Source organism: Chrysemys picta, chromosome 6 (genome assembly GCF_011386835.1).
Source record: "Chrysemys picta bellii isolate R12L10 chromosome 6, ASM1138683v2, whole genome shotgun sequence".
NCBI classification, from domain to species: Eukaryota; Metazoa; Chordata; order Testudines; family Emydidae; genus Chrysemys; species Chrysemys picta.
The window spans coordinates 99,175,669-99,192,459 of record NC_088796.1 but is presented as its reverse complement, the minus strand read 5'-3'; the positions used below and the strand labels follow the sequence as shown (position 1 = coordinate 99,192,459).

The 16,791-nt window shown below is 40.6% G+C and overlaps 1 protein-coding gene across 2 annotated transcripts in view; it reads left to right on the top strand.

Annotated features, from left to right (window-relative positions):
- Positions 1-16,791, top strand: part of LOC101949854 (guanine nucleotide-binding protein G(q) subunit alpha) — a 220,243-nt gene that overhangs the window by 43,186 nt on the left and 160,266 nt on the right. For both annotated transcript variants that reach the window (XM_005297722.5, XM_065550528.1), the window contains one exon: positions 15,225-15,409. In XM_005297722.5, the coding sequence (XP_005297779.1) occupies positions 15,225-15,409 (185 nt within the window). The remainder of the gene's footprint in view (positions 1-15,224; positions 15,410-16,791) is intronic.

Here is a 16,791-nt window from a genome sequence, read left to right as displayed (position 1 = left end):
TGTACACACCCTTCCCAGGCTTTTTGATAACATCTGCTTCAGTGTTGGGAACATTAAAGTCCCAGAGGTAACAGTTAAGATCTGTTTCCTATCCAAACAGTTACATACTTCTCTGTCTTAAGTTTAGAACTTCACTTTGTAGGTGCTCTAGCCTACTTTTTCAATAGAAGTACAAAAACAAAGATGTAGTTTTGGCATGGGACTGAAGGGTTCTGTTTCTGACTGTTCCACTGGCTTCTATTTGACCTTGGACAAGTCACCTGATCTTTCTCTGTTCTAGGCCTTGTCTATACTTAACATTTAGGTTGACGTAGGTATGGTGCTCAGGAGTATGAGAAATCCACACCCCAGAGCACCATAACTATGCTGATCTAACCCCAGGAGTGACGCAGCTAGGTCATTGGAAGAATAGTACTGTCACTTGAGGAGGTGCGGTTCCTACAGCATTGGAAAAACCCCTTCCATTGCTGTAGGGTGTGACTACACTACGGGTTATGTCAGCATAGCGATGGCACCATCGCTATGCCACTATAGTCCCTGCAGTGTACACATGGTCTTGGTTTCCTATTTGTATTATTGGGATAATAATACTTCCTGAACAAATATGGTTCTTGTGAGGATTAATTTATTAATGCTAATAAAGCACTTTGATAAACTCGCATGGAAGACACTACAGAAGTGCAAAATATTTATAATATATAAATATATCTGTGGCATACACTCTAGCTTGAGCACCATTATCAGGCCAGTCATACAGATATACACTGGTAGAACACTCAGTCCTGTCTCCAGGCAGATCTCAATCATCTAATTCCTTAGCTCTTATATTCAAATTTATATGGACAAGATGAAAATGGTACCATGAATCTCTTAATGTGTACATACTTTGTAAATATGACCTTTCATAATACTGCTGGAGAAGTGGAAGAAACTTATTGCATCAAACTGTATGACTCATTGTGCCAAAAGTATTCTTGACATCCAGTTGCACCTTCTACATCTTATGACAATCCTCCTTCTGCTGAGCCCCCTGAATGATCTGATAAATTATTACAATGCACTTTGAACATCCTAGCTCTCTAGAAACCCAATCCGTGTGTGTGTGTGTGTGTGTGTGTGTGTGTGTGTGACCGAGAGAGAGTGAGTGTTTATATTCTGCCACTGGGAAGAAAAAAAAAAAGAGAGGATATGTTTGCTTTTTCTCTCTAGCTAGATTTTTACAAGCTGAGAGGCTCTAAAAGAGTTCTTCTGGCTTAAGGATATCCTTAAAAACAACCTTATAATTGCAATCAAGTATTTTTCATTTCATCTTGTCACACTTCTCCATTGCTTCCACAGCTCTTTCCTCGTACAAGTTAATCTCTCTTTTGTACTTTCTGGGGTTTCCACACTTCTCTGTGCATTAATTAGGCAACTATCCACAACAGTGTTTTTCTGAATGTTTATTGGATGCCTACTCTACAATCTATAGTAATTTTGCAGGTAGAAAATTTTGTGTAGTACTTTCAAGCTGTATTCAGTCGATGGGGGATACTGGAAGCCACTCCGTCACTTTCTCATTCTCCCCTTCCAGAATACAGTATTTCTTCTCATGACTGGCTCCACACCAAACCAAGCTGCTGCAGTTTCTTGATTCATAATCAGCTTCTGTGAATGGTGACTGACCATTTAATTAGAGTAATACCGTAATATATTCCTAGAGTGGTCTTTTCTCATTGAGAATCCCTTTTTCATCATTTTCCACTTATCTATTTTAGATCATTATAAAGCCTCACCCAACAAAATCATGACATTTTTGTTGAAAAAAAAGATACAATTTAAGAAACATACAGAGTGTGGAGTATAGTTTAACCTATTAACAAAGATATTTTTGATATTAGTTTAGAAAATTATTTTGTTCTCTGAGAAATGGACAACATTCAGTATGATTTTACTTTGAAAATGGTTTTCTTGTTATTTCAGTTAGAAACAAGTTTAAATCAGAGGACACGAGAGCTTATGCCACCTTTTCATTCAGTTACTGTATACTGCCCCATGAGCAAAAATGTTTAGGTACAGCAATGGGGAAGCTATTGGACAAGTAAACCTTCTCTTACTAGTGAGGCTCCCTAATCTCAAGTCTTTTTCAAGTAATAAAGCCAAATTTTCATTAGCTAAAACACAGGGGGGTACGGGTGGAGTTTGAGAGCTGTTTGCCGGGGGGAGAAGAGGAAGAAGGGGGCGCTGATCATACGGACATTTTTAACTGCACTATCTACTACCTGTTAAAACTGAATAATGTGTCTAGTTTTCCCCCCTAGGTTTCTTATCAGTAAAAAGATAGTACCACTTTGTTATTCCAGTTTTGTATTTCCACCAGTGTAAGACAGGAGTAATGCAGCAAACTGGGCTTGATATTTGTGTAGGCTATTATTGCCACATAAAAATGTTGTGCTCTCAGTAAGAGTTGCTAGAGGAAAGTGCACATCTGTGGACCTGTTTTCCTGACCAGAGCCCTCAGTTTTGTACAGAAACAGGATGAATAGGAAAAGGCCAGTGTCCTGCCCTTCTGCAATTGTAAGCTGGTAGTGAGGGGTATACCTACTTGGACCCGAATCCTGCACAGACTTAAGCACATGATTAACTTTACTTATTGAGAGTACAGTTCTGTTGAAATTACTGGGTTTACTTACAGTGTGTAGAGCTACACATGTGCACAAATGTTTGCAGAATCAGGGCCTTGATCTAATGACTATTCACCATTCACTGCAAAATCTTTAAATCCCTGTCAAGGTAATTTTGAGCATTCAGTTTGATGGTGTGCATGTCAGCATGTGTTCCACTTACTCTTTAAGCGGCCAGATTCTGCCACCCTTATTCAAGTTGAATAGTACCTTGTTCCACAGATAGTCCTACTGAAGTCAATGTACCCACTCGTGAGTAAACTCTCGCTTTAAATAACATCATAATTTTCAAATTAGGTTTTCCCACCATGATGATAATTTCAAATTGGGCGTGAGAGTGAAGGGGAGCTGAGCTGAAAAGCACTGCATGCACACCTCTTTATCCCTTTCTTTTCACCCTTTCAGATATCTGTAAATACATTAAGCATTCTGTTGATTACCTGAAACACTGCTTATCCAATTTTAGTGATTTGTCTCGCAAACATTCACTACTGGGGTTAGCACTTACTCCTGCAAGTAGTCACATTCATAGAATCACAGATTAGGATTGGAAGAGACCGCAGGAGGTCATCTAGTCCAACCGCCTGCTCAAAGCAGGACCAACACCAACTAAATCATCCCAGCCAGGGCTTTGTCAAGCGGGGCCTTAAAAACCTCTAAGGATGGAGATTCCACCACCTCCCTGGGTAACCCATTCCAGTGCTTCACCACCCTCCTAATGAAATAGTGTTTCCTAATATCCATCCTAGACCTCCCCCACTGCAACTTGAGACCATTGCTCCTTGTTCTGTCATCTGCCACCACTGAGAACAGCCGAGCTCCATCCTCTTTGGAACCCCCCGCTTCAGGTAGTTGAAGGCTGCTATCAAATCCCCCCTCACTCTTCTCTTCTGCAGACTAAACAAGCCCAGTTCCCTCAGCCTCTCCATGTAAATTGTGTGCCTCAGCACCCTGATCATTTTTGTTGTCTTCTTGGCAACAAGGGCACACTGCTGACTCCTATCCCGCTTCTCATCCGCTGTAATCCCCAGGTCCTTTTCTGCAGAACTGCTGCTTAGCCAGTCAGTCCCCAGCCTGTAGCGGTGCATGGGATTCTTCTGTCCTAAATGCAGGACTCTGCACTTGCCCTTGTTGAACCTCATCAGATTTCTTTTGGCCCAATCTGCCAATTTGTCTAGGTCACTCTGGACCTTATCCCTACCCTCCAGCATATCTACCTCTCCCCTCAGCTTAGTGTCATCTGTGAACTTGGTAAGGGTGCAATCCATCCCATCATCCAGATCATTAATAAAGATGTTGAACAAAACCAGTCCCAGGACCAACCCCTGGGGCACTCCGTTTGATACTGGCTGCCAACTAGACATTGAGCTGTTGATCACTACCCATTGAGTCTAACAATCTAGCCAGCTTTCTATCCACCCTATAGTCCTTTCATCCAATCCATACTTTAACTTGCTGGCAAGAATACTGTGGGAGACCGTATCAAAAGCTTTGCTAAAGTCAAGATATATCACGTCCACTGCTTTCCCCATATCCACAGAGCCAGTTATCTCCTCATAGAAGGCCATCAGGTTGGTCAGGCATGACTTGCTCTTGGTGAATCCATGTTGACTGTTCCTGATCACCTTCCTCTCCTCCAAGTGCTTCAAAATGGTTTCCTTGAGGCCCTGCTCCATGGTTTTTCCAGGGACTGAGATGAGGCTGACCGGTCTGTAGTCATTCACCTAAGTACTGCTCTGTTTTGTAGGAGTGGGGCCTGAGTCAGTGTCTCCCATAATATTCAGATGATCAGAGTTGTACTCTATATTTTTTCATTCACTTTCATTAGAATTTGCACAATGCAATGCACGTACCCTAAATTCCTAATCACACCACAGAGGACTTTCTCTTAAAACAGTAAATGTACAATTCAATAGATGTAGTAGAAAATGAACAATATTTACCACTCATTTAAAGCTTTATTTTTGTTCATATATATTTAAAAATGCCTATTACAACATTTCTGGGTGCAGCTTTTTTTTAAAAAACATGAAAACAGGATAAGAATCCAAAATAGAAAAGCTTTTGTACTGAAGATGGTTCCGTTGAAAATCATCCAGTAGAACACCACCATATCTCAATCAGCAACCTTCAGCCCTTCCCCTCAGTAAGGGCCTGATACAAAGACCATTGAAGTTCATGGAAAGACTTCCCTTTATTTCACTAAAATTTTGGATCAGACCCTCAAAGACCAGGAAAATGGAAGACCCTTGTAGAGCTCTATAAGTCTGCAGACTAAATAAGCCCAGTTTCCTCAGCTCTCCTTGTAAGTCATGTGCCCCAGCCCCCTGATCATTTTTGTTGCCCTCCGCTGGACTCTCTCCAATTTGTCTGCATCCTTTCTGTAGTAGGGGCCCCAAAACTGGACACAGTACTCCAGATGTGGCCTCAACAGTGCCAAATAGAGGGGAATAATCACTTCCCTTGATCTGCTGGCAGAGCTCCTACTAATGCAGCCCAATATGCTGTTAGCGTTCTTGGTGACAAGGGCACACTGCTGACTCATATCCAGCTTCTCGTCCACTGTAATCCCCACGTCCTTTTTTGCAGAACTGATCATGGGACTCTCTGAGCTCCACTAGGCTTCTTGAACTGGGCTGCTCCTCCATTGGGCTTGAATGTGCCCACAGGCTTGGCTCCTTGGGAGGATGCAAAAGGGTGGGGACAAGTCACAAATGCATTAGAAGGGAATGTCTCTCATCATAAATTGTGGGTATCTGTGATTCTTCCTCCTTTTTTACATGAGGGATTAAATAGTTAACAATGTGATGTTTAAATTACCGTCATTGGACATATGAACTAACGCCTCACTTGAGATGAATGGGACAGTCCACACCTCTTAGAGTTATTGTTCCAAGTTCTCTTCAGACTTCTCTGCATTGGTGACACCTGTCATATTTTGAGAGACAATACTCTGTTTTAAAATGAAAGCTGAGATTCTGGAGAAGATAGCAGCAGCTTCAGAGAGGTGCAGGTCAGTGTATGGTCATGTACCGACTGAGTCCTGCATGTGAACAGAGCTTAGGCCCTTGGGGGCTTACAGAGAGCTTGACCCAGTTAAATTAATGCTGCAGGGGGATGGCCAGTGTGGAATCTGCTCTAGGGCAGCTTTGCTCTGCCACACTCCTGCTTTCCTCCTTTGACACAACCCTGCCTCCCATTATGTCTGGCCTCAAATATTCATGGCAGCAGAGTCTGTGCAGGAGATACCACCAGTGTTGCTCTTACCAACTTTCTTTCTACACAGGGGAATTCTCCAGTTGCTCTAAATTAATTTGGCTGAGTTGAGAATCCAGCCCTATACTAGTATTAATTTTTACTATTTATTACATTGATAAGTATGAATTCAGGCTTCTAAGGCTACGTTAAATTTCTTAACTTTGCTCTTTAGTGAATAAGGAGATACTATGGGAAGGCACAATGGGTATGAGTTTTGGCCAGTTTACCAGTCTTCCCATAATGCTAAGTATCTATGTTAAAAGGCCAAGGATAAGAAGTCTAGGTTTCATAATGGTATAATAAGAATAAATTTAAACCCCTTACCCTACCTGGAATTAATGCTATAATTGTTTATGTAACTTGGTTTAGCTAAGCCCGGTGATTCACTGTTTCCAATTTTTCTTGTTTTGTTACCAATTATTTTAGTTTTTGGGGAAATATCCAAACAAACTCCACAAGGCTACACATTTGTATCAGCTTTATTTTATCCAGTTTTCCTTTCTCATGAACAAGGATCTTTTATAGAAGAATCTGACTTCACATTGAAAAAATGCCATACTAGAAGCTTTCTCTTTCTGAGCACCTCTTGTCATCAACAATGTAAGACACCACGTTTCTTTTTCCTTGCTCATAGCAATCCAGGAGTGTAGTGGGGTGGTTACCCCGCTCTTGCCTGAGAGGTTTAAAACAGCCCTGGCAGAGGGCTGGGGCAAAGGGGAAAGCTACTGGGCTGATTGGGGAAGTAGCCACAGCTGGGCCACGCCCCAATCAGGCCCCAGCTGGCCCTATATAAGAGGCAGGGAGCCAGGCACTCACCAGTCTCTCTCTGCCCTCCGAGAGAGAAGAGCCTGGCTGCAGGGAACTAGACACAGAGTACCTGGGTGAAGCAGGGCTGGGGAAAGGCTGAGGAGCTGGGGAGCTCCAGCCTGGATACCCCCAGGCTGTGGCCTAGCAGAAGGCCAAGGGGTACTGGGGGTTGCAGAGGGCAGCCCAGGGCTAGGTCCAAACCCAACCTTACCTGTTATGAGTGGCCTATACTGCAGTCCGCTCCAGGGAGCGGGGGCTAGTTGGTGACTGGCAGTGGCCTTATTCTGAGGTGAGGTAGGGATAGTGGATGGGGGTTCCCCAGGGAGGAGTGACCTTAGTACTGAGGGGTGTACTGCCAGGTGGCAGCACCCCAGATAAAAGGGCACCGGGGTCTGGGAGGGACATGGGGCCAGAGGACAGGCGGATCACCGGCCTGCAGGGGGCGCTCCAGGATACTGGAAGAGCTAATTCCCGAGACGACCAGCAGGAGGCACCACAGGGGTGAGTCCGCTCCTCTTACAAGGAGAAATCGTTAATCGCAATAGTGTATAAATCACTGTGCTAAAAAAGGGGCCTTTTTGTTTCATAATAAACTTCATGGAATCACATAGTTGAATCATGTATATGTATGTCCTGTGTTAACAGATTTAGTGATTTCTGCTCTTTTCTTGGAACTCCTTAATATTCCCATCAGAGTCCTGTGGATTTCCATTTTTACCCCTTTACGTGCACACTCCGACCCTTCTCAGTCTGTATTGCAGTCATCATTCTTCCAGCCATGAAAGATTTGACAGACTCTATTCTCTTCAAAGCTTATTAAAGCTGCTCCTTGAATGGCCAGAAGACAGCTCTGTGGCACAAGGTGGGGCAGTTCTTCTTGAGGGCACTCTCTGCTGATTTGGGAAATGAGAGAGGAGGATTGGAAGCAGCCCAGATGTTCCTCATGAGCAGGGAGTACTACCAGCAAGGCCAGTTTTGTGTATCTGTGGTAAATTCATATAGTGTCTGATCCTACTTCCTTTGAATCCCACTTTAAAGATGGGGCATTGAGGCACAAAGGGATTAAATTCATTGCCCGAGGACACACAGGAAGTCTGTGGCAGAGCTGAGAACAGAGTCCCAGTCTAGTGCCTTAGCCACAAAACCATCCTTCTTTGAAAACTACTTTGAGATTGATGGATGTGCAATATAATGATCATGACTAGATATGAGAGGAAACCCCAGCACATCATCACCCAATTAAAGACCCCTCTGGGGAATGGTGCACAAATAGATCCACAAAGTTGGACAAGGTATAAACTCCTTAAGCCTTAGACCCATCTGTTTACTTACATATTTGAATACCTATATACTGTAATTTCCATAACCTCATTTTGAAATCGCATATCACCTGAAATACTGTCCTGTTTAATCTAGTGAAAATTGCGTGGTCGACAAACTGAACATAATCTGTTTCCAGCTGTATAGGTTTCATTGCTATCCGAACTCTCAACAAAGAAAAATGAGAGCTAAAAGCTTCACCAATCAAAACCAAGCAAAATAATAATATTGCAAATGTATGTATTCTTCTGCCTGTATTTATGCTTAGGTTACTGTATAGTCAATCTGAAGGAAAGCAATGTCTCTTTTAGGGTAGCTCCACCTTTACCAGATGTGTCAATTGCTTTGTTCTTTTTAAAAGATGTAGTTAGGCTTGATCCAAGTGTTTTCTCAATGCATTTGCTTCTAGCAGAATTGTTGAATAAGAACTAATAACTGCTAATGAACATGCAATATAGATTAAATGAAAAGGTGTGTGCCTTGCAGCATTGGCCTTAGGCAGACATTTCTACTGCATCACCATGTATTTTGTATGTGCTACACATTTTGCAGAAAAGCTGTTAGAAATCTTGTATTGTTTTTAAAAATGACTTTGGTATGGTATTTTATTTCTCCCCACCTATAAAGCCAAGTGTCTTAGTCACCATGAATCCACTGTATTAGGCCTCAGAGAGAGAGAAAAATATATAATTAGAACCCCTTAACAATTACCTAAGAGTTTTTCAATGTCATAATTCTGTGATTTTTCAGGTCTAATATTTCGTAACCTCCCATCCAAGTGATGTGTTTCCCCTTTGGAAAGCATTTCCAAAAGTATTAAAAGGTTGACTTGTTTGTTTCACTCCTAACCTTGATTTCTGTATTGAGATTTTTTTCGTTACTGTAGAAAGATGTCTGCTGAGGGGTCAAAAATGAGGTTTGCATGCATCACTATCTTTTTGAGGTTGTGGATGGAGGGAAACTTTTGCATTAGTAATTTGTTTTTTTTCAATGCAGAACATTTGAGACCCGTAGTACTGTGTACCTTCTTTTCTTTTTTCTTTTCTTTTCTTTTTCTTTTCAAAAAAGTGAATTCTTTTAACTGCTGTTGAAAAATGTACCTGAAAAAGAAAATATTCAGAAACGAGCATTTTTATCTCAAGTTTCCATGGGGCCTGATTAAGGAAGGGGAAGGGATGGGACAGACATCGTGTACAGTTTTTCTTGCCCTATTTAATTTTTTAGACAAAGAACATGTATCTTAAGCTATAAAGTTTATTTTCTTTAAGGTAACACAGTAACCAGTATAGAAGGAACACGAACACACACACACACACACACACATATAGTTTTGTGTGTGTTTAGTTCATTACAAAAAATAGTTATGCCAAAAGTCCCTCTGCAAAGCTCTAGCTCTGATATTATTTTGGGATGGACACTGATTTCCAGTCTCCTGTATTTGATTCCCAAGTCACTGGCAATATAGGTAAGCATTACAGCATGTGTGTGTTATCCATGGACTCACTCTTCTTCCTGGTGGTAGGAGAGGCTTTTTTTTTTTTTTGTCTAAATCCCTTTCTAGGAGTTAAAGTTACATACAGCACAGTAAACAGTTCTGATAGAAAGTAAAATATTTGTTTTGAGATTTCTAAGGCATACTTTTAGTTCATTCAGTTTGGTCTTAGGTTTGAGCTTGTGCATTAAACCTTCCTTAGTGTAGTTTAATATTTTCATTGTAGCTTCTACATAAGATGGCTGCTCATAGTATTTAATAGTGCAGAGTGCTCATGACTGTCTAGTTTTAATACTGCAAAGGTATTTCATGTTATGCTAGTCCAAAAGAAAAGGGGTATGAAAAATAGAACATTTGCTCCATACTGACCAAGACAATATGTCTTTTGTCTGGAAGTCTGTGGTAGAATTACATCTGCTAATGGTTTTTATTAACTGACTCTTTTTTCCTCTAAATTTTAAGTGATGACCTTTCACTTCTTGGGGATGAAATTGCTGCAGAGGCAGCACATTCAGCCCTTTTAGGAGTTATCCTGAAATCCTCCAAAGAAAATCTCATCTTCTTTTCTCTGGAAGGTTTGATGGTTAGTTGGTAGCCATGACAAAGGGCATGATGGGGGTAAGAAGAGGGACTTCGGGGATGAGAACCATTCAAGGGAAAATTAATTGTCATTTCATAAAGATATTTGTGTAAAAGCAGGACAACATTAGTTACATAAAACTGCCAAACACAAAGAGGTATTTCCTCATTTTTCTACCTGAGGAAATGATCATAGGTACCAAATGTCTTAATAAGAAAGGCTTGTTTTTGCAAACTAGATGATTATTTGTCTTTTATAAAGCTCCACTAGTGTGCTTGGTGCTGTACAGACAGAAGACAATGGTGGACTCAATTCTCTTTTCATGTGAACTGATTTTATACTGGCCTAATTTCTTCAATAGAATTATACCTGATTTACGCAGATATGAGAAAAGAATTGGAGCCAGGGTCCCAGCTCCAAGAGTTTACAATCAAGATCTGTCAAGGGTGTATTTCACCTTCTGTTATTGTTGGTTTGTATTTATAAAGCATCCTAAGTGTATATGGTTGTGAGAACAGTCAGGTTCTAGGACCCTGCATAAAGATGCAGAGCTATTTTTGCTGATGCACCTGAACCAGGTAGTTCCTGTAATCTCCAATCCAGCAATAAAAGAAAGGTGTGAGCCTTCCACTGCTTCAAAATAAAGTGAGGGAAGGTACAGAAAGAAACCTCAGGAACAGGCAAATGCAGGAGAAAACAGGCAAGCGCAAGAGAGGTTTCTTATGTTGTTTACGGTTAATAATGAAGGCCAATACCAGGAATGGGGTGATTTTGTACCCCATCCAGCACATGTACTGATGAGGGCCTTCCGCCTACCCCTAATGGCACTTTACTAGGGTTGCCAACCCTCCAGGATTGACCTGGAATCTCCAGGAATTTAAGATTAATCTGTAATTAAAGATTTTGTCATGTGAGGAAACCTCCAGGAATACATCCAACCAAAATGTATTTGGGTTTGTTTAGTTTGGAAAAGAGAAGACTGAGAGGGGACATGATAGCAGTTTTCAGGTATCTAAAAGGGTGTCATAAGGAGGAGGGAGAAAACTTGTTCACCTTAGCCTCTAAGGATAGAACAAGAAGCAGTGGGCTTAAACTGCAGCAAGGGAGGTCTAGGTTGGACATTAGGAAAAAGTTCCTAACTTGTCAGGGAGGTTGTGGAATCTCCATCTCTGGAGATATTTAAGAGTAGGTTAGATAAATGTCTATCAGGATGGTCTAGACAGTATTTGGTCCTGCCATGTGGGCAGGGGACTGGACTCGATGACCTCTCAAGGTCCCTTCCAGTCCTAGAATCTATGAAACTATAAAATTGGCAACCCTACACTTTACACATGTGTAAATTCAGTCACTGCTCCAAAATGTGTTGTCAAGCTCTTATAATCAAACTCTTTTCCACATAAAAGAGATCTAGACATATTTTACGTGGAAATATCTACCTGAATTCTTGAACCCTGTTTGTGGTCAATGTTACCCTGAATGCACAAGGAATTTTTAAGCATGTAATTCCCCCATGTGTAAACAGGAGATAAGAGCCATCTATGTCCTTAAAAGATTCCACCAGTGAGTAGTTTTGCTGTATTCCATTCAATGCTGCAGAGAAAACCTGGTGGAAGTCTCTCATTACATTCCCCCCCCACGTCCACATAAAAATGTAAATAAAAATGGCTTTAAATAATTTTTGAACAGCTGCTTTTGTTGCTGGGTTAAATAATTTGTAGCAATTATGTTTAAAGACTTTGTTCCCACTTCAAAAGAATGCACAATAATATACAGGAACAGAAAAAAGAACGCGCTAGCACATCTGCCACTTTGTGAGAGTCACTGGGGCTCTGATCCTTCAAACATTTACACATGTGTTTAAGTTTAAACACATTAGTACATTAGTAGTCTCATTGGCTTCAATGGGACTACTCGTGAGTAATAGTTAATTGAAGTAGCAGTTAAAAAACAAATGTGTCAGTTTAAATAAAACTCCCAAAATTCATGTTGACAGTATAACCTCAACTCTCTCTGTTCTCTTCCTTTTGGAGGGAAGTGGAAGGAGGGGGCAACAGATGGAAGAAATCCCAGAAAATCAGCTGCCATTTTTCTTTTTTTCTAGTACCTAATCTTTCCATCACTTGAAAAAAATTTTTTATATAAAACTACTAATAAAAGTTGTACAGTTGAAGACAAAAACTTCAAAAATAAGAGTGCAGTTTAAGCTCCTATAATTGTTAAGGCCAATCTTGGTTTCAAATTTTACCCCAAAATCCAGTAAGCTGTGCGTGCTATACCATGTAGGCTGATTTGAATTTGAGTTCTCATTTTCTTGGTCCAGCAGGAGGTTGGGTGCTGTGTGAGGTAGCCTCCTAGCATTGAAGGGTAATGGGGATCAAGGATGTATTTACACTCCTAAAAGTATTTAAATTATATCTATCATATTCTGTATGAATAAAATATGCCCTATCAGTGGGACACATTTTGTTTAATGCCTACTCTGGAATCAGTAGACTATAGTAAGCCTTCTAGTAAAAGTTCAAAAATTGCATCCGTATGTTTATATGGATAGACATTTGTGTAATGGAAAACTGCAGTGTATGTGTGTGTTTGTGCACATACACTTCATTTCAATAATCCACTTCATAAACCTCATGGTCTTCCCCCCCCCCCCCCCCTCCTTGCTATCTCTTTGTGAGCAGTTTGTCAATGTGCACTGTCATCTCCAGATTTAACTCTTGTTAAACACATTTTAAAAGCAAATATTCTAAAGCTGCTTTCAAATGTATATTGGATAAAATTTTTTTTTTTTTTTTATTGAACCAACCCATCAGATTGAAATGGACAGTGTTGTACGGTCAAAACAAATTCCCATGGGATCTGAGGCTCTGATGTATGAAAAGATTAGGGTTCAAGAGAATCTGGCTTTCCATCTTTGAATGTCATGAGAGAGGGCTGAGAGGGTTCTCTGAAGCTCATTGCCCCTCACTGGTCCAACATACCAAGAGTTTGCCGACCTTTCTAATACTCTGCAAGGCCTGTCTATTCTCACAGAGGTTGTTCTGAAGGGATTTATGGTCCTTTTATGTGGGGGAAAGTTAGGCATTGTGCCACTTAGTAAAACTTTTTGTTTTCAAAATATTGTGCTTGAGTAAGAATGTTTTGATTTAATGTATTATTACAAATTGAAATAGATAAAAGTAAATATAGAAAAGAGGAGAATGAATGAGGACACCAGTAATGAAGATAAGGGGGGACAGACTGCAGAATAGATGAGTGTACCAATGTGGAAGAGGAGGAGCCTGGTGGCATGATACCCACAACTCCACGTGTCTCTCTGGAAGGAGGGGGAGAGAGTATTCCATTAAGTCAAATTTGCTGTTCTTAGTGGGGTAGAATTTTATGGGGAATTCGTTTTATTGTTCTCAGTGTAAGGAACTGTGGCCTTGTGAGCAATACTAATGAGGTTCTATTCTCTGTTCTGCAAGAGGTTTCCTGTATGACCTTGGGGAAGTCATTTAATTTCTCCTGGGCTCTGTTTCCCCATCTGTAAAATAGGGATAATTATACTTCTCTTCCCCAGAGAAGTGTTGTGAGAGTAATTTAATTAATGTTTGTGAAGTGCTTGGATACCACAGTAATGAGCACCATGGAAAAACACACTTGTATAGAAAGCTTTATGGATTCACCTACGCATTAATAAGTGTAAATAATAAAACAATTTGTGTCTTTTAATTGTTGGAATAATAAGAATATTAACATGCTTGCCTGGGCCACATCTGCCAGAGATAAAGGTGAGGATAAAATGTTTTTATTTTCTGTCTGTTCTAAAACACAGCCCTTTCTTCTGAGAAAACAAGTAAAATAGCTTCTGTTGACCCTCCTGGTGTGCTCAGCCAATCACAGACAAAGAAAAATGCCAGGTGACCTTTCCCAGCAAATACATATATTGTCCCCCGTCACCGTAATATCTTGAGTTTTTTCCATTTGAAATCACCCTGTTCTTGCTGTGCAGTTTACATATGCTAAACATTTTGTACTAATTTAAATAACTATAAATATATGCTCAAAAGGTCATTGGTAGATTTGTCATGGATCCACAGGATTGATGCGACACCCCCAGCTTTGGAACAGTATCTGGAGAAACCCCTTTGATGTGCCAGACCCTAAGGGGACTCTCTCTTCCTTTAGTGTAGGCCATGTGACCTCACCATCTCTGTGAGACTGAATCTCTGGGCTTCAGCACTCCTGCTTCACTCTGTGAGTGCTGTTCAGCAAGGCCAACTGAGATACTCTCCTGGTTAGAGACTTGTACACTTTTGGAGGTAAATGCACCTCACCAAGCATTTACAGTAACACTTAACCAGCGTTTTCCAAATGGTAGGGTTTATTAGCCAACTGGGACACAGCACTGAAGGCTTTAGGTTTTCATAGAGTAAAGAAGGTTAAAGAACAGTCCATTCTGGTCAGCCCAGAGCAATCCACCAAGCCAAGCTGTGGTGAATTCCGTTTCCAGGCTCTCTGCTTCTCTCTTTCTCTCTGACTTCTTCCTTCCTTAGTCGGGTTCCCAGGTGAGAGAGCTCTCAAGCTTCTTCCAGAGCCAATGTATCCCTGATCTCATACTTTCCAGTCCTTTGTTCTTGAGTTGGGAGTCTCTGCTCAGCTTCTCTACTGAGAGTGTCAGTCTGAGTCATTGGAGCGTCTCTCTGGACACCTGGTTGATCTGGGTTGGTTTTAGCCAATTCCTTAATGACTCTATTCATTCCACCTTGACAGAGAGGGCCAGCAGTTGATGCTCTAGAGGTTTTGGTGTATACATCTTTTAGTTGGTAACATTTGGAATCCTTCTCATATTATACTCTTACTTATTTTGGACCCAAAAAGGCAACTTTTTATTAATTAAGCATTACTGTAGTTGTGAGTGGATGCCTTCACTGTTTGGATATAGGATTGGCCTTTGTTAGTGTTGTCTGTAATTAAGAGTGATTGTTATTTATTAGTGGTTGAGTGCTGACAGGTTGCTCAGCTCTGTACAGAATAAGTTGCTTAATTCGTGCAACAATTTCATGTTTGTGTTCTGTGAATATTTTGGTTTGACGATGTGTCCTTATTGGATGTCTTGCAGGTACGGGAGAAAGTGGCAAAAGCACATTCATCAAACAGATGAGAATCATCCATGGATCAGGATACTCTGACGAAGACAAAAGGGGTTTCACAAAACTCGTGTATCAGAATATATTTACAGCAATGCAAGCTATGATCAGAGCTATGGATACACTCAAAATCCCATACAAGTATGAACACAATAAGGTGAGATTTCTGTTTAAATATGCAGCTGAATGCTTTCCACTTTTATATACTAGGGTATGTTTGGAAAGGCTTTTAAACTCATACAGTTGCTTCCTGGTATTTAAGTTATGCTGTACTTAACGTTTTAGATGAAAACATCTTGCAGACCGCAGATTGTATGGAAGGTTGATGCGTAGGACCACATCCTGACTCCTGGCTCTCTTCCCTTTGCACTGCTCTGGCTGCACAAACAGGCCAGAGAGCATCCACCTGATATAGGGAGCGTTTTTGGGCTGACTGGGGGCATTGTCAGGAGCAGGGTGGAGTTTGATTGTCATGCTCTGAGATTGTTGGAACCATCTTCCCTCCTATTTTCCCACCCTTGGTTCTATGCAGAGCATGGCTCAGCCAGACCTGGAGATCTGCCCCATAATATTTAAAATACTGATAAAATAGGGTTTTATCTATAAGTAGGGCTAAATTGTTAAACAAGCTAAACTTGTTTGCATTTAAGAACGAGGAGTACTTGTGGCACCTTAGAAACTAACAAATTTATTTGAGCATAATCTTTCATGGGCTAAAGCCCACTTCATCAGATGCCTGCAGTGGAAAATACAGTAGGAAAATATATATACACAGAACATGAAAAAATGGGGGTTGCCATACCAACTCTTAACAAGATCAATTGATTAAGGTGGGCTATTAGCAGCGGGAGGGGGGGGGAAAGGGGAGGGAACTATTGTAGTGATAATCAGGATGGACCACTTGAAACTTGTTTGCATATGTTACTTGAAAATGTTGTTTCAATGTTATATATCTTGGAAACTCAAACTAATATCAAAATGGGTGTGAGTGCATGTATATGTGATTGCTATTAAGTCATGCTTATTGACGCAAACTGACAAGCAAACAAATTAAATTGAGGCTGATGACATCACTGAAACGCACAACATTTGTGCTTTATATGAAAAGGGAAAATCTATGTAAGCATTTGTCAGGTTTTATATAGCTAAACCTGAGTTCTTTCTGACCCTTTTTGTATTTACTTTTTAAAAGAAAAAGATATTTAAAAAATTTTAAACACTTCAATGAAAGGTAGTGAAACTTCCAGTATTCATCAGAACATAGGGGAGGTTTCATGCCTAGTGGTTAAAGAACAGGACTGGAACATAGAAGCTAGGGGTCAAATACATATATGCAGCTCCTGCTGACTCCCCTGGAAGTTGCATAACCTGTATTTGAGAATTTGCCTCCTGGATTCTAATCCTGGTTTTGCTACTGGCTCACTATTTAACATTGAGCAAGTCTCTTAAGTAGAGAAGAGGTTTGTTTTCCAATAAGGAGAATAAAATTGGGATAACATTTGTTTACCTTTGCACAGATTTTTAAAGTATTTGAATGAA